General features: G+C 41.0%; 1 protein-coding gene and 1 pseudogene across 7 annotated transcripts in view; one reads left to right on the top strand and one right to left on the bottom strand.

The window, feature by feature from the left end:
• NIM1K (NIM1 serine/threonine protein kinase) overlaps positions 1-21,545 on the top strand; it is a 90,242-nt gene that overhangs the window by 40,498 nt on the left and 28,199 nt on the right. For 2 of the 7 annotated variants that reach the window (XM_017895992.1, XM_017895993.1), the window contains exons 2-3: positions 7,044-7,226; positions 15,470-16,450. In XM_017895992.1, the coding sequence (XP_017751481.1) occupies positions 16,159-16,450 (292 nt within the window). In that variant the 5' untranslated portion in view covers positions 7,044-7,226; positions 15,470-16,158. Of the gene's footprint in view, positions 1-2,742; positions 2,825-7,043; positions 7,227-11,127; positions 11,145-13,340; positions 13,384-15,469; positions 16,451-21,545 lie in introns of those variants that run through there. The other 5 variants (XM_017895989.1, XM_017895991.1, XM_017895994.1 and 2 more) reach the window with 5 other exon arrangements.
• LOC108544724 (tubulin alpha-1C chain pseudogene) lies at positions 2,608-10,278 on the bottom strand (annotated as a pseudogene).

Genomic DNA, 21,545 nt, shown 5'->3' with positions numbered 1-21,545 from the left:
TTTTTTTTTTTTTTTTTTTAAAGAGTCAGTACTTCCTTTGAAATATCTCTGTCTTTACCTATAGATAAACATATACCGATTACATATAAATTTCAAGTTAGGCCGGGCGCGGTGGCTCAAGCCTGTAATCCTAGCACTTTGGGAGGCCGAGACGGGCGGATCACAAGGTCAGGAGATCGAGACCACCCTGGCTAATACGGTGAAACCCCGTCTCTACTAAAGAATACAAAAAACTAGCCGGGCGACGAGGCGGGCGCCTGTAGTCCCAGCTACTTGGGAGGCGGAGGCAGGAGAATGGCCTAAACCTGGGAGGCGGAGCTTGCAGTGAGCTGAGATCCAGCCACCGCACTCCAGCCTGGGTGACAGAGCCAGACTCCGTCTCAAAAAAAAAAAAAAAAAATTCAAAGTTATAAAACTAATTATACATGTTATAAAACATTCAAACAACCCAGAAACAAATGGAGTAAGAAATGAAAGCCCTCTTGCACAGACATTAGGTTGCCATAACAAAGGCTGAAACAAGAAAGGCTTAAAGAAGATAGAATCATATCTCTCAGGTCATAATATACAAGGTAGCAATCCTGGGTTGATCTGATGACTGTGTAGTGATGGGTTTAGGCTCTTTCTCTGTGGCTCTGCAATTCTCAGCACATGGCTTCCATCTTGGTCCAAGGTGGCTGTTTCCATTTACCCCACTGTGTCCACATTCTAGCTAGCAAGAAGATGGGAAGAAGGAAGGGGCGGGAGGTCATGCTTCTTTTTTTAAGGTCACAACATGGAAGTCACATATGTCACTTCTGCTCACAGCCCATGACTGGAACTCAGATACATGGCCAAACTAAGCTATAGCCAAAACTGGGAAATACAGTCCTCAGTTGGATAGCAATGTGCCCAGCTAAAACTTCTCTGTTATAGAATAGTGGTTTTCAAATTTGGCTGCACAACAGAATCACCTGGAAAACTTAAACAAATAGACACCTCCCACTCCACAGGCCAATTCAATCACAATATTTGGGGAGCAGGGCCTAGACTTCTGCATTTTTTGAAGGCTGTCTGGTGATTTTCATGTAGGTTTAGGCTGAGAACCACTGCTATAGAAGAAAGAACAGATGAACCGGGTACAACTAACAACCCCTATCACACTCATTTTCACTCCTCCAAAATTCTGTACCTCACACTCCCTCCCCATTTGTCACCCATTAATTCAACCTACATTTTACCAGAGGTTTTTTTTGTGCATGTACAAGTACACACTACATACATATGCACATGGTCTGTCCTGACACCCAGTAGTGACTCCAGCATTTCTATATGGGTGTGTCTTGGAATAGTAATATTACAAGAAGAGGCATGAGCCTCTGTATTTGCATGGCACTTTACACTAATCAAAAAATATATTGTTTTCTTGGCTGGTTGCTGTGGCTCACACCTATAATCCCAGGACTTTGAGAGGCTGAGGCAGGGGGATCACTTGAGCTCAGGAGTTCAACACCAGCCTGGGTGACATAGTGAGACCCCATCTCTACAAAAATAAAAAATTAGCTGGGCATGTTGGCACAAGTTTGTTGTTTTAGCTACTCAGGAGACTGAGTTGGGTGGATTGCTTGGGTCCAGGATTTCAAGGCTGCAGTGAGCCATCCTCTTATTACTGCAGTCCAGCCTGAGTGACAGAGTGAAGCTCTATTTCTCTCTTTATCTATCTATATCTATATATCTATATTTATAGATATATAATTTTCTTATCTATGTCAAAGAATGAGGGCTAATGAAGAATTTGCAGTGGTGCAAGAGCTAAAGCCGTCTCTTGGTTTAGCCCCTGCAAGCGTCATAATATTGAATCATTTACCTTTTCCCAGTGGTCTGAAATGCCATCTTTATTACATATTAAATTTCCATATATATGACGATTTAAAAAAAGTATTATTTATTGTTAGTTCAGACTGTTACTGCATATTTGTTCACTTTTAAAAAATATTTATTATTATTATTATTATTATTTTATTTATTATTTTTTTTGAGACGGAGTTCTTGCCTCTGTCGTCCGGGGCTGGAGTGCAGTGCCGGATCTCAGCTCACTGCAAGCTCCGCCTCCGTGGTTTACGCCCATTCTCCTGCCTCAGCCTCCGGAGTAAGCTGGGACTACAGGCGCCTTGCCACCTCGCCCGGCTAGATTTGTATTTGTTTAGTAGAGACGGGGTTTCACCATGTTAGCCAGGATGGTCTCATCTCCTGACCTCGTGATCCATCTGTCTCGCCTCCCCAAACTGCTTGGGATTACAGGCTTGAGCCACTGCGCCCGGCCTATTATTATTATTTTTAAAGACAGGGAATATTTTATTCAAAACCCATCACAGAAATGGACAGTTTGGGTCTGCAAAAGCAGTCATGTTTTAAAGCATAGGTCAGTAATTGTATATTAGAGCATACACTGCTACATACAAATTAACTGATCAGACCACAACTTTTCAATGTTAAAACAGAATAAGCTTCCCTGTAAAAGCAGCACCTTTGTGACATTTTACTTTAGTATTCCTCTCTTTCTTCCGCACCTTCTCCTTCAACAGGATCCACACCAACCTCCTTATAATCCTTCTCAAGGGCAGTCATGTCCTCACTGGGTGGTGAGGATGGAGTTGTAGGACTCAACTACAGCTGTGGAAACCTGGGGTGCTGAGTTAATGGAGAACTCCAGCTTGGACTTCTTGCCATCACCAACTGGGAGTTGTTCCATGAGCAGGGAGGTGAACCCAGAAACAATTCCTTCACCAGAGCTGTGGAAAACCAAGAAGCCCTGGAGAACCATGCAAATTTGGTCCAAAACGAGGTCAGTGATCTCCTGGCCAATGGTGTAGTGCCTTCAGGCATAGTTACTGGCAGCGTCTTCCTTGCCTGTGATGAGCTGCTCAGGGTGGGAGAGCTGGTGGTAGGTGCCAGTGCAAACTTCATCATCAATTACCATGGGTTCCAGATCTAGAAACACTGCCCTGGGCATGTGCTTGCTGGAGCCCGTCTCACTGAAGAAGCTGTTGAAGGAGTCATCTCCTCCCCGAGTGGTCTTGTCACTTGGCATCTGGCCGTTGGGCTGGATGCCATGTTCCAGGCAGTAGGGCTCCTAGCAGGCATTGCCAGCCTGGACACCAGCCTGGCCAATGTGATGGAGACACACTCATGCACGATTGCTGCTTCGCGGCTGCTGAGCAGATGGCGGAGACAAGGAGGAGAGGTTGTTGCTTCTTACAGTGCGACTTTTAGGTGGTCGATGTAAGAGAACCTGCCTGTTATTTTCTTTCCTTCTTCTAAGGCAAGAGTGATATTTAAAAAAAAAAACAAAAAAAACTTAACCTTCCTCTTGTCCCTAACAACTGCCACCTCTCACTTACCTCCAGTGCTGGGTAAATATTTAAAAATTATCAGATGGATTGCTTATTCTGTGTGAAGGGATCACTTATCAGGTATGAGAGGCTCCTAATAAAGGTTTCAAATCCACTGGAACGTTTTATGATGATAAAACTAAGAGCTTTTGTTCCACAACACTCTTTTCCTTATCCATGGCCATAGCCTTGCGGCCTGTTACCTTGATAGACTTTCTTGAGTTTTGCTCAAATAGAAAACGAGGTTTTTCTAACATCCCCTAAGGGCATCACTCAAGTGTTCTCTGCTTCTTAGTGTGCACACTACATTAGAGCTGAATAAAGTTACAAGGCAGCAAAAGAGCAGTTTCTGCTTTGACTTACAAATATTTTAATGCCCTAAAATAAACCATGAGCTGCAAACGGGTATGAGTGTTCCCGCACTGTTTCTTAAATTAGTTATTTCTGAGCAGATGAAGAATACATTTTGTTTTGCTGCTCAGGTCCACCTTCTTGTGATTCAATGCATGATTCCATTCAGTATCTTAATGCTATCCCTTTTGTTTGGAGGCAAGCATAGGTCCTCAGAGAAGATGGGAAGATTTGTGTTTTGGGAATGAATTATAAATGAGATTAAAATTTTCATTGCAGAAACCCAAGTTTCTGCAATGTTTCTATTGGGATATGACTTCATTCTCTTCTTCAGATCTTTGAAATTCATGGTTTCACATGTTGTAATGTTTACTTAAATACACAGTTTTCACCTTCATGGAGCTAACAGTCAAGAAATCAAGGGCAACTGCCTTAACTTCAGATGGTTTTAGTTTTGGTTTTGGTTTTGGTATCTGTGAAAAGGGAATGACAATACCTCACTTTACAGAGTTGTCATGTTGTGTCATTCATTCATTCAGTCAGTCATGCACGCATTTAATGAGCACTGTTGCTTGTTGTAAAATGAGTAACATTTTATTACAAATATTACATTTTTTGATGTGGTTAATTTTAACAATTATTTTAAAAATTATATTATAAGCAATTTTAGATATACACAAAAATTGTTTATAGAACATTACAATCCTCATGTACTCATCACCTAGCATAAAAAATTCCCAGCTCATGGCTAATCTTGTTTAATTTAAACTCCTATTGGCCGGGCATGGTGGTTCATGCCTGTATTCCCAGCACTTTGGGAAGCTGAAGTGGGCAGATCAACTGAGGTCAGGAATTGAAGACCAGCCTGGCCAACATGGGGATGGGAATTTATTTTATTTTATTTTATTTATTGTATATTATTTTGACATAGTCTTGCTCTGTCGCCCAGGCTGGAGTGCAGTGGCGCGATCTTGGCTCACTGCAACCTCTGTTTCCTGGGTTCAAGCGATTCTCCTGCCTCAGCCTTCTGAGTAGTGGGGATTACAGGCGTCTGCCATCACACCCAGCTAATTTTTGTATTTTTAGTAGAGACAGGGTTTCGCCATGTTGGCCAGGCTGGTCTCAAACTCCTGACCTCACATGATCTGCCCTCCTTGGTCTCCCAAACTGCTGGGATTACAGGCATGGGCCACCATGCCCGGCCTTCTATTTTAAAGCAAATTCCAGACATATTATTTTGTCTGACAATAATTTTTAAGGATTAATGTTTGATCCCATTCAAAGTTTAATGAAACCTTTTTAACCATTTTAAACTGCATTTATAATTTGTTTCATTTCCTTTTAAAACTTTATTTGATAACAAAATGCTTCCAGAATACTAGTAATTCTTACAAATATAATGATTTAAACATATAGACAAGGGTGAACCTTAAGCTCTTTTAAATACATTTAATTCAGTGCTATTTTAAAACAATAAAACTTCAACTTAAAATCACAAATCTAAATTATCCAATTTTCATTTTGAATTAGAGTCACAAAACTATTTTGTTACTTTAATATGCCAAATTCTCTTCACATAACAAGTACATTGAAATACAAATTTCATATAAGTTCATCAAGACAAAAATATTAATACCGGAGGGTTTGAGTCTCTTAAGCATTTCTGTTTTTAACACTAAATCTTCCCAAGGTTAAGAGATAATTGTTAAGCTATTACTGTGTCATCCCAGACCCCACAGATGGGTAGCTCCTACCTCATCTGCTGCATTGGTGGATTAAACTCAACTATCTATTTTCTGTTTCATTCTATACTGAATCATTTTCATAATCTTCCTGTTGGGACCGAAATTCTTACAGATGTTTGACAACTTTGTCCACCTCTGAGGTTAGAGTCATAAGGAAAATGTCAATGACAAAAATGTATTCAACAAGGATGAATTAGATGGTTAAATAAACTTGGGGAACGCTGAATTAAACAGACATTTGTTTGTGCGTGTGGTTTTAAAACTACAAGACTGTAAGGTACTAATACAAATATCTAAGAGGGGTATAATGTGCAGCAGTTCCAGATGTATTTGACTATGGACCTATGAACTATTCCCTCCCCATCTTTTTTTTTTTTTTTTTTGGATGATTCTCCCATGAAACCTAGAACAGAGCCTGGAAATGACCAACCTGGAGGCCAAATCCAGCCTGACACTTCAGTTTCACTTGGCCAGTGTTTTAAAAGTATTTAATCTATACTTTAAAAATTGACAGTTGATGGGCATGGTTGCTCATGCCTGTAATCCCAGCCACTTTGGGAGGCCAAGGCGGGTGGATTACTTGAGACCAGGAGTTGCAGACCAGCCTGGGCAACATGGCAAAACCCTGTCTTTACAAAAAATAACAGTCATGGTAGTGTATATCAGTAGTCCCAGCTACTCAGGAGGCTGAGGTGGGAGAAACACCTGAGCAATGGAATGTCAAGGCTGCAGTGAGCTGTGATTGCAGCACTGCACTCCAACTTGGGTGACAGAGTGAAATCCTGTGTCAAACAAAAAACAAAACAAAATTTAAAAACCACCAAAAAAACATAAACATACAAAAAATTGAGTCACCAGGCATGGTGGGTGGATTGCACCTCTAATCCTAGCTACAGGGAGGCTGAGGCAGAAGGATTTCTTGAGACCAAGAGTTCAAGACCAGCCTGGGCAACATAGTGAGACCCTGCCTCTAAATAAAAAAACAACCGGGAAATAAAAATTTGAGAGAGTTTACCAAAAAATTCTTAATTGCCAGTTTCTTTTCAAGAATTATAAGATCTGGCAAAAGTAAACCTGCATTTTGGCATGGCTGCCCTGGCTGAAGCTGAGCAAGGGCTGCCTTACCACACCAGGCATAGGCACTGCACTTGGTCACTGACATAGAACTCCTGCACTGTTCTCCTAGGCGTTTGAGTCTGTGGCGTTGATGGCAAAGGGAACCTCAAGTGCGGTAGAAGTATATATGGGAAGAGCTGACGTAAACCCATCAGACTAGATGGACTGTCCCTGGATGCTGGGTGTGAACTGGATGGGGGTAGATCTGGGCTGAGGGCCTCCCTCTGAGACCAAGTAGGGGAGAGATGGTGTCACAGAGCAGAACTGCTGTCCTAGAAAGCAGCCCACACGGACTGCTTTTCCATTTGCTTTGGAATTTCCCCCACTGCACCGCATGGTAATCTTGACATGTGTGTTGAGAAATAAAGAGCTGAGGTAAAAGCAAAGATGATGCAAATGATTTCAAAATGGTAAAATAAACTTTCAAATGAGATGAATTCGCTAATTATTCTCCCTGAAGGTGCACCTGCCCAAGAAGGATTATAACTGAGGACTGGCTGTCTTGAACCTTGTTGCCACACACAGAGAAAGCCCAGCTTTTCTTTTAAGGAAACCAATGCCTGGCCTTGCCAACCGATGAAAAGGTTGCCTAAGAGCCTTGCCCAGAAGTTTTATCAGTTAAACTCAGACAGAGAGAACAAAGGTGAGATGGTTTTCATTGATACTATTTTCACAGTGGGTTATAAGTCAAGAAAATGAATTACCAAGTAAGCTCTGTTTTCTTTCATCTTATTTAAAGGATTGCTATATAGCAACAGCAAGCTAATAATTAAGGACCATTCTACCTCCTCCAGAGGCTTTGATCTACAGTGATGTGACTCCATAATTTGGTCTGGTTGAGTTTCTAAGCTCTCATTAATGTCCATAAAAATTGGGCAAAATCTAAAGGGCAAAAGGCAAAAGAACAACAAAAAAAAACTCACATCTGAAATTTGGTTTTCAATTAGGTACGTGTGATCACTTCCATTATTTGCTTAGCTTTTAGCATGATGAAGCTTGATGTTTTGGACTCTACTAGAAAGTAGTCAAAAATATATACTATTTAGAGCAACCCCACAACCTGTGCTCAGAACTCCTATTTCTAGATTTCTAAGGAAAATCTCTAGGAAAAAAATTATGCAATATATATATATATATATATATATACTTAAAAAAAGAAAAACAAAAAATACCTCTATGCAATATTTATTTCAATACTCTGTACTCTACTCAGACCTAGTTTGGTCTCAGTACATGGCTTTGCTTCTTATATCACTAAATCCAGTGGTCTTTGTTCAGGTTGGCTCTTATTCTCTCAGAAGCGCTTGTGACACATTGCCCATTTCTTTTGTATTCCCTTGCTGTATATGCTATCAATCTCTCTTAGTTTTCCTTCTACCTCTTGTTTCTCCCTTCCTGGATCCTTTTCCTTTATATGAACTTTAAATGTAGGCTTTCCTAAGGGTTTAGTGTGAGACACTCCCCATTCAGTAGTCTTTCTTTGTGTGGTTTCCTCACATCTCAAAGGTGTCAAACTTTGGTATCAAACTTCATAAGTTGAAAACTAACTTTTCTTCCCAATTTTTCCTTCAATATTTCCTACCACCATTTATCCACTCATTCATGTCAGAAGTCCAGGAGGCACTTTTCAAATATCTTGTCTCCTTTACCACTTGCATACAATCTTACCGAAGGCTGTGGGTGTTATCCCTCAAACATTTCTGGGATCCATCCACTTCATTGAGTTTCGATTCCATCTTTGTAGTCCAAACCACTGTACTTTCTCACCTGGATTGCTGAATAGCCTCTTTAATGGTCACTGCTAATTTATACCTACTCCCTGCACCCTGATCACTCTTCACATTGCATTCAGATATTAAATAAAATACAAATCTCTTTATTTCACTTATTCTGCTGTTTAAGACTACTCCCATGACTTCCCATTTCTCTTGGGATGAAATCCAAAATCCCTCATGTGACTTTCAAGACCTGTTATTTTTACCTTAGCTTGACAGTTTCCTTGGTTCTGTTTCCTTAAGCCACATTGACCTTTCTTTCTGCTTTTTGAAAGGGCCAAGTGCTTTCATGCCTAAGGTACCCCATAGGATACCTGATCTTGGAATGCTCTCTACAACCTTCACCTTTGGTTGGTTAACATCTAATACTCATTCTTCACATTATGCCATAAATGTTATTGCTCCGGAGATATCCTTTCTGAATCCCCAGATTGGTTTATGTACCAGTTATAGGCTTTCTCATTGCACGATGTACTTTCCTCAATCGCATTTATATTATTGAGGAATAATTCCTACAAATACCAATAATTCCAGTCAGGTATTCGTAGTTTTGAAAACTGCTCAATGTTTAGTGCTTAGCACAGTATGTGCCACTAAGTATCAACTAGACATGAAATTATAGAATAAATGAAGAATGTCTCTCTTTCTCCTGAAGCAAATGTCTTTCATAACCATTCCAAAATGTTTTCCTAAGCTTTAAAAAAGCACCAGTAAGATTTTTGGAGTCTTTAGAAGATGGTGCAGGAAGTAAGGAGCGTTGGAGGAAAGAAAGGAAGGAGCTCATGATGGTGGTCACTGTCCACCATGATTTCCTAAATATACAGCCCCACCCATTCTGCTCCTGGGAGGCCTCCACTTGTTTTCTCCAAAGACAATAAAAGCAAGCATTGTAGCTGCTACTGATTTATGTAAGGCATAATGTTTTCAGTTCGGTTATTGTTCTACATCCATCTTTTTTGTATTTTCTCTTTATTACATGATTATTTGTGGTGATGTATGCCAGCAACTTATTTGCAGAATGCACAACTGACTTCAGTATAGACGTTCAAGAATGAATATTTATGCATGCACATACATATACACACACATCCCTAAAGGAGAAAACAAAAAGAAATTAAAATTAAAATACTATCAGTCTTTGGAGACAGAAGTTTTTTATAATGGTTCCTATATAACTACAAATTCGACAGTGATTGTAGTTGTAATAAAGATAAGGCCAGTAGAGAGCACTATATGCACTAGCTTTTAAAATAGTCTTTGCATTACTAACTACTAATAAAATTTAATGGAAGAATAGTATTTATTGTTTTAAGTTGTACTTAGCTTTTTAATTCAGTTGATGAATCAACATGTCATTTTATTTGAAAATGAAAGTACTTAAACATCTCTTTAATATGTTAATTAGCTAGACATAAGTCATTCCTTGATGCATATACTTAAAAACATCATATTGTACGTGATAAATACATACAATTTTTATTATTATTATTTTTTTAGACGGAGTCTCACTCTGTCACCAGGCTGGCGTGCAGTGGCACGATCTCGGCTCGCTGCCACCTCCAACTCCCCTGTTCAAGCGATTCTCCTGCCTTGGCCTCCTGAGTAGCTGAGATTTCAGGTGTGCACCACCAGGCCCATCTAATTTTAAAATTTTTAGTAGAGACAGGGTTTCACCATGTTGGCTAGGATGGTCTGTATCTCCTACCTCATGATCCACCCACCTCAGCCTCCCAAAATACTGGGATTACAGGCGTGAGCCACTGCAAAAAGTGGTACTTTTAGGCTTTTAATTTTTATCTTCCTTCGGATATATATACCATTTGTTTCTTAGTAGAAAATCATTGTCATCATCTTTTGACTTACTGAATAGTCATCTGGATAGTGTACGATACCACATATTTCAAATGGAAACATAGTCATCAGTCTACGGTGACTAGTTTTTTGCTTTTAATAATTTTAGGTTTTATGAATTCAATTAAATATGACATTTTTATAGATAAGTGGTAACAAACGACATGATAGAAGGCACACAATGAAGCAGGAATAAATGCATCGCAGGTATAATCTGGAAGCGCAAAATTGAAAATGGCCACATTAGCACTGGATTATTCAAAACGACAAGGCCATAACTGAGTGGAATTCATGTTTATNACATTAAATGTTTTAATTGCTTCCTTTTTCTTTTCTTTTTTTCTTTCTTCTTTGAGACAGAGTCTTGCTCTGTTGCCTAGGCTGAAGTGCAGTGGTGTGATCTTGGCTCACTGCAGTCTTGACTTCCCAGGTTCAAGTGATTCTCCCACTTTGACCTCTTGAGTACCTGGGACTATAGGTGTGTGCCACTCAGCTAATTTTCTTTGGTTTGTTCTTTTTTTTTTTTTTTGGTAGAAATGGTGTCTCACTGTGTTGCCCAGACTGGTCTTGAGCTCCTCGACTCAAGCCATTCTCCCGTCTCGGCCTCCCAAAGTGCTGGGATTATAGCCACCACACCCAGCCTGTTTTCTTTTTAAAGGTAAATATACGCACATGAAAAAAATGTAAATCATATGAAAAAGTAAGCAGTAAAAAGTATATGTTTTTTTCCACTCCATTCCCCTGTCCAACAAGTCCCTTCACCAAATGCAATAACTCTACCTGTTTTTAGGGATTCCCTCCGCTTTCTTACACTTTATTTTTTGAGATGGAGTCTCTGTCACCCAGGCTGGAGTGCAGTGGTGTGATCTTGGCTCACTGCAACCTCCGCCTCCTGGGCTCAAGCGATTCTCCTGCCTCAGTAGCTGGGATTACAGGTGTGTGCCACCATGCCCAGCTAATTTCTTTGTATTTTTAGTGGAAACGGGGTTTCACCATGTTGGTCAGGTTGGTCTCAAACTCCTGAGCTCAAATGATCCACCCCCCTCAGCCTCCCGAAGTGCTGGTATTACAGCCATGAGCCACCACGACTGGCCCTTTCTTACACTCCTGATTATCATTTTATACACACTCTTCCATATATCTTGGATACTGTAACTCATTCTTTTTCACATCCATCTTTATGTCAGAAATACACATCTTTGCACATGTGTGCAAAGAAAAATTCTAGAAGTAGAATTGTTGAAGCAAAGAACACATACACTTGTAATTAATATTTATAGCCAAATTTCCTTCCAAGCAATTGTACCAATTTATACTTCCAGTAACAATGAATGAGAATTCCTGTTTCCCCATACTATCTCTCACCAGTGCACTACCAAAATTTTTTTTGCAGCTTTCAAATTTAATATGTGAAAAATCTAGTTTCAGTGTAGTTTATGGGTATTTCTTTAATTATAGGGTTGAGTATATATATTATGGAATCATTTGTATTTTCTGTGAAATGTCTGCTCATGTTCTTTATCATTTTTCTTTTTTGGGAGGATATTGGTATTTTTCTTTTCTTTTTTTTTGGAGACGGAGTCTCACTCTGCCTTTAGGCTGGAGTGCAGTTGCACTATCTTGGCATTCGGCACTGTCTCGCCTCCGCCTCCTGGGTTCAAGTGATTCTCCTGCCTCAGCCTCCTGAGTAGCTGGGACTACAGGTGTGCACCACTGCGCCCAAAATATAATATTTTTTATTTTTAGTAGATATGAGGTTTCACCTTGTTGGCCAGGGTGGTCTCGATCTCTTGACCTCGTGATCCCCCACCTCAGCCTCCCAAAGTGCTGGGATTACAGGTGCGAGCCACTGCGCCTGGCTGGATATTGGTATTTTAAAAATCAATTTGTAAAATTCTTTATTTAGAAAATTGTTTATTTTTTATTTGTTTATTATATTTGTTGAAAAGTTTTCCCTATAAGGTTATCATTTGATTTTTGCCTGTTTGTTTATGATACTTTTGGGCAAACAGAAAATTACAGCTTTATGTAGTCAAATTCAATGTTTTCTTTTACGGCCTTCGCTGAGATCATAAAAAAAATTCTGATTTTTTTCTAGTATTTCATTTTTTTGTTTGTTTTACATTTACTTAGATGATTTATTTGGAACTTATTTTGAAGTAGGAGTGAGATAGGCGTTTGGCTTTTCCCCCAATTGGTTTGCTAGCTGTCCCAAGTTGCAATTCATCCTCAATGCAAACCACAGCAACATCTGTAAAAGTGTAACAAAAACACTTTATCTGATCTAAATGGAAGATTAACTGTCTCCTCGACCACTAAGGCAAGACAATTGGTTCAAGACCCTTTTGCAAGAAGTTTCATTTGTAGGTGTAGGGTACATAATTCAAGACAGAGACTGATAATATTTGGCAATTGTATCTGAGCCCTCCCTCTCTGTTGAATTGGGAAGGGAGGGAGAGGAATTCCTGGGAGGCACCTGAAGTCTCAAACTCTACTGTAAATCCCAGGGCCTGAATAGAGCTCAGGATATAGAGCCCAAATCAGGAAAGTTGGGGAACAGGAAAGCAGAGAAAAAGCCCTGAACCAGCAGCTGGGCAGGAGATGGAGGGGAGCAGGTGCAGGGGGAGGCAGGAGGCCCGGGCGCCTGTGGGGAGCTAATTCTTCCAAAGTGGCAGGGATGGGGGAGACTTGCATTTCTAAGCAGTTGTCTCACAATTCTCAGGGGGATGATGGACTTTGGACTAAGCTTTTACCTCTACAAGAAGATGGGGCTAGGAATTCTAATAACTAGTAAAGGGTAGCCCAAATCTTAGAAATGGGGACTGAAATAAGCTGTCTGAGATGATTAAATTCTGGGATAGTGTTAGTAGTTAAAAAATAAAAATATTTGCCTCTACGAACTCATACCTAAGTGTAATGGTGGGTTAGTTGGTAAATTAGTTCATTCCTTCTTCAACAAACTTTTATCAGCTACTGTGCAGAACTCCCAGAGACAGAGGGAAGAGTAAAGCACAGGTTCCTGCTCACCTGGTGCCTTTTTTTTTTTTTGAGACAGAGTTTCACTCTTGTTGCCCAGACTGGAGTGCAATGGCACGATGTCAGCTCACTGCAACTTCTGCCTCCCGGGTTCCAGCAATTCTCCTGCCTCAGCCTCCCGAGTAGCTGGGATTACAGGTGTGTGCCACCATGCCCGGGTAATTTTTGTATTTTTAGTACAGATAGGGTTTCTCCGTGTTGGCCAGGCTGGTCTCAAACTCCTGACCTCAGATGATCCACCCACATCGGCCTCCCAAAGTGTTGGGATTACAGGTGTGAGCCACTGTACCCGGCGCCCTCCTGGTGCTTTTGTAGTTGTGGTCCAAGTACATTGGTGACAAGCAAAGCACGGTAATGAGGACACAAAGCCAGTAAGTTCTTCACAGAGTCTGTTAGAACACAAAGTGATCAAGTACTGCATTCTATGGAAAATCCATATTTTCTTTTGCCTTACGTTAAGCTAAAGTTTCTTGCAGAATTACTACTTCATTCTAGTCTGTCATAAGCTGCATGGTGTTCTTCTGCCAGGAATCTAGGAAGATCTAGTGCCACTTGGCCTTCACAGAGATTCTTAACCTGATGGGTTTCAGAATGTCATCTTAAAATCGGATGCAAATTGTATGGGTGAGGATTATTTTTTTCCCCTGGGGATAGAGTCATAGGTTTTGTTAGCATCTCAAAGGAGTCTGTGACTTCAGGATGATTAAGAATCAGTGATTTTGGCTGAGTACAGTGGTTCACACCTATAATCTCCACACTTTGGGAGGTAGACGTCGGTAAAGAAAAGAAAGAAGAATCAGTGACTTAGATTTTCTTCACTCTAATTAAGAACCTTTACCTTTTTTGTTTTGTTTTTTTGAGACAGGGTCCGGCTTTGTTGTCCAGGCTGGAGTACAGTGGCTTGACGTCAGCTCACTGCAACCTCTACTTCCTGGGCTCAAGCCATCCTCCCACCTCAGTCTGTAGGTGTAGCTGAGACTACAGGCACACACCCTGCTAAGGGGTATACCACCACACCCTGCTAAGGGGACCTTTATCTTAAAAATGTTTTTAAAAAACATCCTAATCAGTCTCTCACCTAGAGATGTGCTTAGTTACTGACACCTGGTCCCTTTTAAGCCTATGTTCTTCATCCTTCTTCCAGATTCCTTTCTCCCTATCCAGAAATAGGAGCAGTACTGGGCATCAACCTCCCCTTTACTTCCGTTATTTATGTTTATTTGGCAACCCCATACTTAACCTTAAGTATAAAGTTAGGAAGCCTTATTTATGCTTAATTGTAATAATGTGACATTATTGAGCAGAGTTGGAAATCCATACATCCAAGGCAGTCTCTCACATTTTCAGTCAAATTTTTGGTTTGGAATGCTCAACTCCAAAAATCAAGTTTAACATGCATTTTCTTAGTAAACACTTTTATATGTAAGAACTTATACTCCATTTTGAAGGAGAGAGGAGGAGAGCAAGACATACATGTGAGTCAAAACCAGTTCCCACCTTCATTGAGATGGGACATTTGGAAAATGCATGAAGTGCTGTGGGAATTCAGAGAGGAAGAGAGTATTTCCTGCTGGAGAGTGCAGAAAAAAAATCCGGCAGACATCGTAGCTGGGCAGCATTTCTTATCACCAGCAATGCTGTAAACCCTTCTTTTCCACATCTTCAAAATAAGGTGCTGGGCCTAGGCACTGACACCTGCTCAGAAAAATTCAAAAAGTAAATGTAGGAGGAAAAATCAGCCTTTATCATAGAATGACGTAGGAAGAAAGAATGGAAGCAACTAGTATAGGACGGGTTGTACAAGAACAGAAAGTAGTAAAGGAGATAAAATATTACTATTTGAATACATATGAGAAATTTTGAAAACCAATAGTAATCTAGAATCTTTGTCATCATTGCTATCATATTACTTTTAAAATTTGGTTTTAAAGCAACACAAGGCAATATGCATATTTTCTTAAACTTTAAGAAATAGAAAAATTGTTTTGCTGGAAATATGTACAGACCCTAGGGGCTTTTCTAAAATGTAGGTTGAGAGGTGTGTGTATATACTCTTTTCTTCTTACTAGATCACGTGTAATCAAGCATCTACTATTGATATGAGTCATAACTTAAATTTGTGGAGTACTTTTAGATCAATGCTTACAAAGCAGTTTCACATTCATTATAAATCCTGTACAGTACATTGGCATAGGCTGATAATTTTCTTACTCTTTATTCTTAGGTTGAACCAGCCAAATTTTTGAGACAGCTCACGGCTTAGAGGAAGGCTCATCTAAATAAAGGCCAGCTAAAGTGACATTGCAGGGATTAAATCCTTCTCTGGCTGCCTGTGTGACCAGAAGGCTTATTTGCAAGTTTCTTCTTTCCTGGGGTCCAGATTATTAGGTCTCCAGGGCCCTGCGGCTTGACAGCAAGAGAAGCACGAAATGGAGGTCAGAGATGAGCTCCCGCAGCAGGGTCTTGAGGTCCTCCCAGGGGCATTTACACACCAGATTGCAAGATTCTCTGGCCATCAAGGGGAATAGCAAACAGAAGCCTTTGTCCTGGGGCACAGCCACCTACCACAAACCATCAGACTCCACGTCTGGCCAGAAAGTTCCTGGAGTCCCATCAGGGCAGTGGGTATGTAACGTGTGCCTAATTGTACAGCTAGAGCTTGCAAGTTCAATGTGAGGGAAGGTGGGAAATGTCTTGAGTGAGGGCTGGACAGACTCACCTACCACGTTCACTGCCCTCCTCTCACTAAACCCGAGAGGGAGGCTGCTCAGCTCTCAGGAAAACTCTCTTGAACCCTGGACACCTGCTGTCCTCAGTTGGCATCTCCCACCCTCTGAGCCTCTTCTGCTCCTGCACAACCTGCCCTTGATCGGTGGCTCTTTGCTGAGATGGAGACGTGAGTCCCCGTGGACGATGACTGCAGTGTATACAAATGGAGGCGGCCTGGTGAACCCCCACTATGCCCGGTGGGATCGGCGCGACAGTGTAGAAAGTGGCTGTCAGACCGAGAGCAGCAAGGAGGGCGAGGAAGGACAGCCCCGCCAGCTGACGCCCTTCGAGAAACTGACACAGGACATGTCCCAAGACGAGAAGGTGGTGAGGGAGATCACTCTGGGGAAACGGATAGGCTTCTACCGAATTCGAGGGGAAATCGGAAGTGGCAACTTCTCCCAAGTGAAGCTCGGGATTCACTCCCTAACCAAAGGTAGGATCCGACTTCCCAAGGGTCATCCCTGGCAGTATTGGGACCTAGTGTAGGCACAGGGTTAGGTGGCCAGGGCTAAGGAAGCAAGTAAAGTGACCTCAGCAGATCCCCTGCAAGGCTCACATCCTGTGCCAGCCGCCTTCTGTGGTCTTCTCAGTTAATTTTCACAGTAAACATGTGAGGTCAATATTTTTTTTTCCATTTTGCAGATAGAGAAACTGAGATCCAAAGAAGGTAAATGTATCTTCAGTTCAATTGTAGAGGTTTTGACTCCAAACACCCTTCCACCATACCATGCAGATAAACCCACTCAAACATGAGAAGAATCTCTCCTCTCTGGTGAGGCCTTCGAGAAGTGGAGTGGAGTATGACTTGGAAACAAGCCACCTCATCTCCCAAGCCCATATTTATAGTTTCCATTTATATTTGTATCTCAGTGACAATGGCACAGTGCAGCACAGGAGACCCTCTGTATGGGCACTGTCTCTGGAGAGCGGGGTCCAGTTTCCCTTCCATTCAGAGGCTGCTACTTCTGTCATATTTGAGAAAAAAGGATTTGATCTCAGGACCTTTTCTGTTCAGTCCACCCTGTCCTAGCTCTCATTGTTTGGCTCCTCACTCCACATTTGCTTGGCTACCGGACACTCTGAGATTCTGGACTAGCAGTGCCCAGCACTTTAGCCTCAGGGAGAAACCATATGGAGAGCCCAGCACCCCTCTGCTGCTCCGACCCCACTGTGGGCACTTCCCCAACTTAGCAGAAGTCTGGGGATTATCATAAGGGACTTACAAGACAGAAAAAGAACACTTTATGACTTGGCATAATTTACTGAGTCCTAAAACCCGTGGACTCTACTGTCTCCCGAGAGTCCCAGATTGACATTTTCTCTGCTTGGACTCAGTCAGCCACCATGTCTCCAAAGCCTCTCTTTTCTTATATTAAAGTTGTCTTTTGCTTCCTTTTCTTCTCCAACCCCCAATCCCATGCCCCTCCAATCCCTTTGGTTGGCCTTTATAGAAAAAGCTCCACACACATGTGTGCATACATGTACCTCCCCCCGGCAACTGACCCACACACTCCCAAGTCACTGGAGTTTCATATCTTCTATACCCTTGTTCTGAAGCCTGTGTATCTGGGTTCATGTCTTCACATCTTGGCTATTCTACTTACTCATCTGGGTAAATTACAGTACTTGTCTGAGCCTTAGATACTTCACTTATAAAATGCAGCCAATAACAGTGCTTACTTCATAGGGTATCATAAAGATTAATAAGTGCTCAACAAATGTTAGTTAGTGGCATCATTTTGCAGTTGCTTAATAAGCTTTGCCTTGCCTTTGTGCAACTGAAGATCAACTAAAATATCTTTATCAGAAGTTCATTCCTGCCCAGCCCAATACACAAACTGAGATCGATGCAGCTGCCATGCCCTACAGCCATAGTTTTCAACTGACTGCATGTTAGAATTACCTGGGAAGGTTTAAAAGAGAATTAGTGCCCAGAACCCACCCTCAGAGCTTCTGATGTGATTGGTCTGGAGTGGGACTGGGCATGGGTAGTATTTGAAAACTCTCCAGGTGATTCTAACTAACATGTAGCACTAAGAAATACTTGCCTACAGCAACTTGCACATACTGCAGACAGCTTTTAAAATAGTACTTTTTTGGTAGTTGCCACAAATGGATAATCCAAGTATTATTTGTATTTTAAAATCATTATGAGGTATTGTGTCAGGTTTCCATGCCATGTTTAACTTTCAAATTTCATTTCACTTGAGAGAATATTCATTTATTATTCATTTAGGTGAACAATAGAAGCACTATATTAGGCCTTGGGGGATATCAAGATGAAATAGATATAGCCTTCATCCTCCAGGATAAGGGAAAAGAAGAGGTGTACAAATAAGTATAATACAAACCAGAATTTGAAAAACAGAAGAGAAAAGCTATGAACTTAAAGGAAGGAAAGAGACTCTTCCACCTTAGGAATACGGTGAAAGGCTTTAAGTGAAGATCAAATTTGAGATACACCTCAATGAAGGATAAGATTTGGATAGGCAGTGGCTATAGGACAGGAGGTTAGGGGTTAGCTAGAGAAGAATGTGAACAAATGCATTAATGTAGGGAAATGACATATATAGCACAGTTACCGTAACAGTAGGGGAAGTGGGGTAAAGGGCTGGAAAACTTAGCTGTGGCTGAATCATAGGGGACTTTGAACATTATCCAAGGATTTTGGATTGTTTTCTTACAATGAAGACTTTAAAATTTTGTGATTAGAATTGGGCTTTTGGAAGGTTAACCATATAGTGATGAGAATGAAAGCTGAAAAACAAGAGATGCAGGAGACAGGGAGCTATCAGGAATCTATGGTGATGGTCCAGCCACAGGGAAGAATATCCTGAGCTAGGTGAATGTCAGTCAAAATAGAAAAGAGGAAGGAGCTGGCCATGCCAAAGAGAAGAATCTGGAGGATTGGTGTGTTAGTCAGTGTTTTCCAGAGAAACAGTACCAACAGAAAAGAGGGGTGGGGGAGAGAGAGAGAGAGAGAGAGAGATTAAGAGAGACAGAGAGATTGAGAGAGAGAGAGAGATTGAGAGAGAGAGACATTTACAAGGAACTGGCTCACACAATTTTGGAGACTGCCCGCAAGATCCACAGTCAGCAAGCTGGAGGTGCAGGAGAGCCAGAGGTGTAAGTTCCAGTCTGAAAACCAACAGACTCAAGACCCAGGAAGAGTCACGTTCAGCTTGAGTCTGAAGGCCGAAAAAGACCAATGTCCCAGGTAAAGGCAGTCAGGCAGAAGCAGTTCCCACTTACTCAGTCTTTTTTTTAAAATTAATTATTTAATTAATTATTTTTGAGACTGAGTCTCGCTCAGGCTGGAGTGCCTGAGCTTACCATAACCTCCACTTCCCAGGTTCAAGTGATTCTCCTGCCTCATACTGAGTAGCTGGGATTACAGACATGCGCCATCTTGCCCGGCTAATTTTTTATTATTTATTTATTTATTTATTAATTTGAGACAGAGTCTCGCTCTGTTGCCCAGGCTGGAGTGCAGTGGCGAGATCTCAGCTCACTGCAAGCTGTCTCATACGGACTAATGTTGCTTTTCAGTAGTCTAGAGCCAGCATGAAAGACAAAAGATAAAACACATAGGGTGATGAAAGGCCAAAAATCGAGACAGAAGATGTGATTTGGAAGGTTACAAGAGAAGTTGGATAAAGCCAAACAAGGAGAGTAATTTATAAAAAAGTGTCCAGTGCTGCAGAAGGGTCACAGAGCTACAGTCTGAGCAAAGGCTACTGCATAAGGCCAACTTTGAGAAGTTTCGTTCAAGTGTGGGTTCAGATGTTAGATTCCAATAGAAAGGAAGCAGGATGGGACAGTAGGAAAAGCGTGGACTTGGGGACCAGACAAATTTATCTGGAATACTCATTCAGTAACTTATAGGCTTCTGACTTTAGGCATATTAATCTCTTTGGTCCTCAGTTGCCTCAGCTATAAAATAGAGATAATGGTTTTTAGAATTGTTGGGGAAATTGGAAATAATATATGTGAAGTACATGACATATATACCACATATATACCACTCAAAATGGTAGCTGTCATTGCTATAACTTTACTTTTTAATTAAACTTATTTCAAAGGGTATTTAATGTTATTACAATAACAAAAAACCAGTATCACTTACTATTAATAGAAGGTGATGGTAAAATAAATATAATGCAAACAAATTAAAAAATATTAAAGGAAAATTACCAAGTAACAAAGTAATTTTTAAAACATGCTAACAATCAATCTCAGACTTTCTCTTTGCCTTAATTAGGAGAATTAGAGGAGAGCTGAAATGGGAATCCTGTTTTAATGCTGTGATTCAGCGCTATTTGAGGATGTTTCCATGCCCTAAAATCATTTCAGTCTCATGAGTCTTAAAGGTTCCACTTTGGGAAGCACTGACATCATCTAGTTCTCCCATGTTTTACAAATGAGGAAATGGAGACTCAGAAGAGGCTGTCCCAAGGTTTAGAACCTGTTCACAGGAACTCACATGGAAGGAGGTGTATTGAGTACAGGGGAATTCTATGTACCCACAGCAGGGAAGTAGGGCTGGGTCTTAAGATGATATTCTTTCGATCTTCACTTTCTCTGGGGCTGTGTGCTTTCTCATTTCTACTTTTCTTGATGAATTTGTTCCATCCTTGTACCTCTTTCTGCAAAATGGTTTTCCACACTTAATTATCAGAAGGTATACATGGCCAAAAATGGTTGTTGCCAGTCCCACAGCTACATAAACTCTCAGCGTTATTGACCATCTCCGTCCCATGTGTTTCATTCTGTTTCAGTTCAAATTTTAAAGAGAAAGAATATACTTGCTTACTAGCCAGTTGACAAGGAGCTACCTTTGAGTCAAGGGCATGCCCATGTCGGTGAGCTATGGCCCTTTGAGTCACGTGGACCACTACTGTCTCAGCAGAGCCAAAGGTCCAAAGAAGTGTCTCTGAGAAGGGAGAAAATTGACAGATATATCTACCATAGAGACATTAGCTAGCTAAGCCGAGAAGTTTCTACAAGCCGGGAGCAAGACAGTGTCCAATTCTGTAGAGAGGATAGTATGTGAAAGGACAGAAAAAAAAGGTGGAATAATAATTGGTGTTTATATACTGACTTCTCGGGTTCCAAAGACTTCTTGTCTGTTGTATTACAAAATTAACTTCATACTTGTCCCCATGAGTTTCAGAGAGCATGGCATTTTCCTGCTGTGTAGGTGTGGGTGGGTGCCTTGTGTGGCCTCACTGACATGCCTTCCTTATACCTAACCTGCTACAGAGTAGCTCTGTTTTCAAAGAGACAGTATCACCCGCTGGTTCTGGGACAGTGTGTGCAAAAAGGGCAGGAAAATAGATAGCGGTTTGTACATATATGGCCCCCTCACTAAACCAACTTGCCCAGAATTGTCATCAGCTTTTCTAGGAATATAAGGACAGTTTGAATAAGATAATAGAGGAGATTTCCAGGAAAGCAGAGAGTTTCAATGCCAGGAGCAGCTCCCAGGACAGTAGTCTAAAAGTTTAAAAAAAAAAAAAAAAAAAAAA

This window comes from Rhinopithecus bieti, unplaced genomic scaffold (assembly GCF_001698545.2).
Source record: "Rhinopithecus bieti isolate Rb0 unplaced genomic scaffold, ASM169854v2 scaffold_28024, whole genome shotgun sequence".
NCBI classification, from domain to species: Eukaryota; Metazoa; Chordata; class Mammalia; order Primates; family Cercopithecidae; genus Rhinopithecus; species Rhinopithecus bieti.
This window is presented reverse-complemented; position numbering and strand designations above follow the sequence as displayed.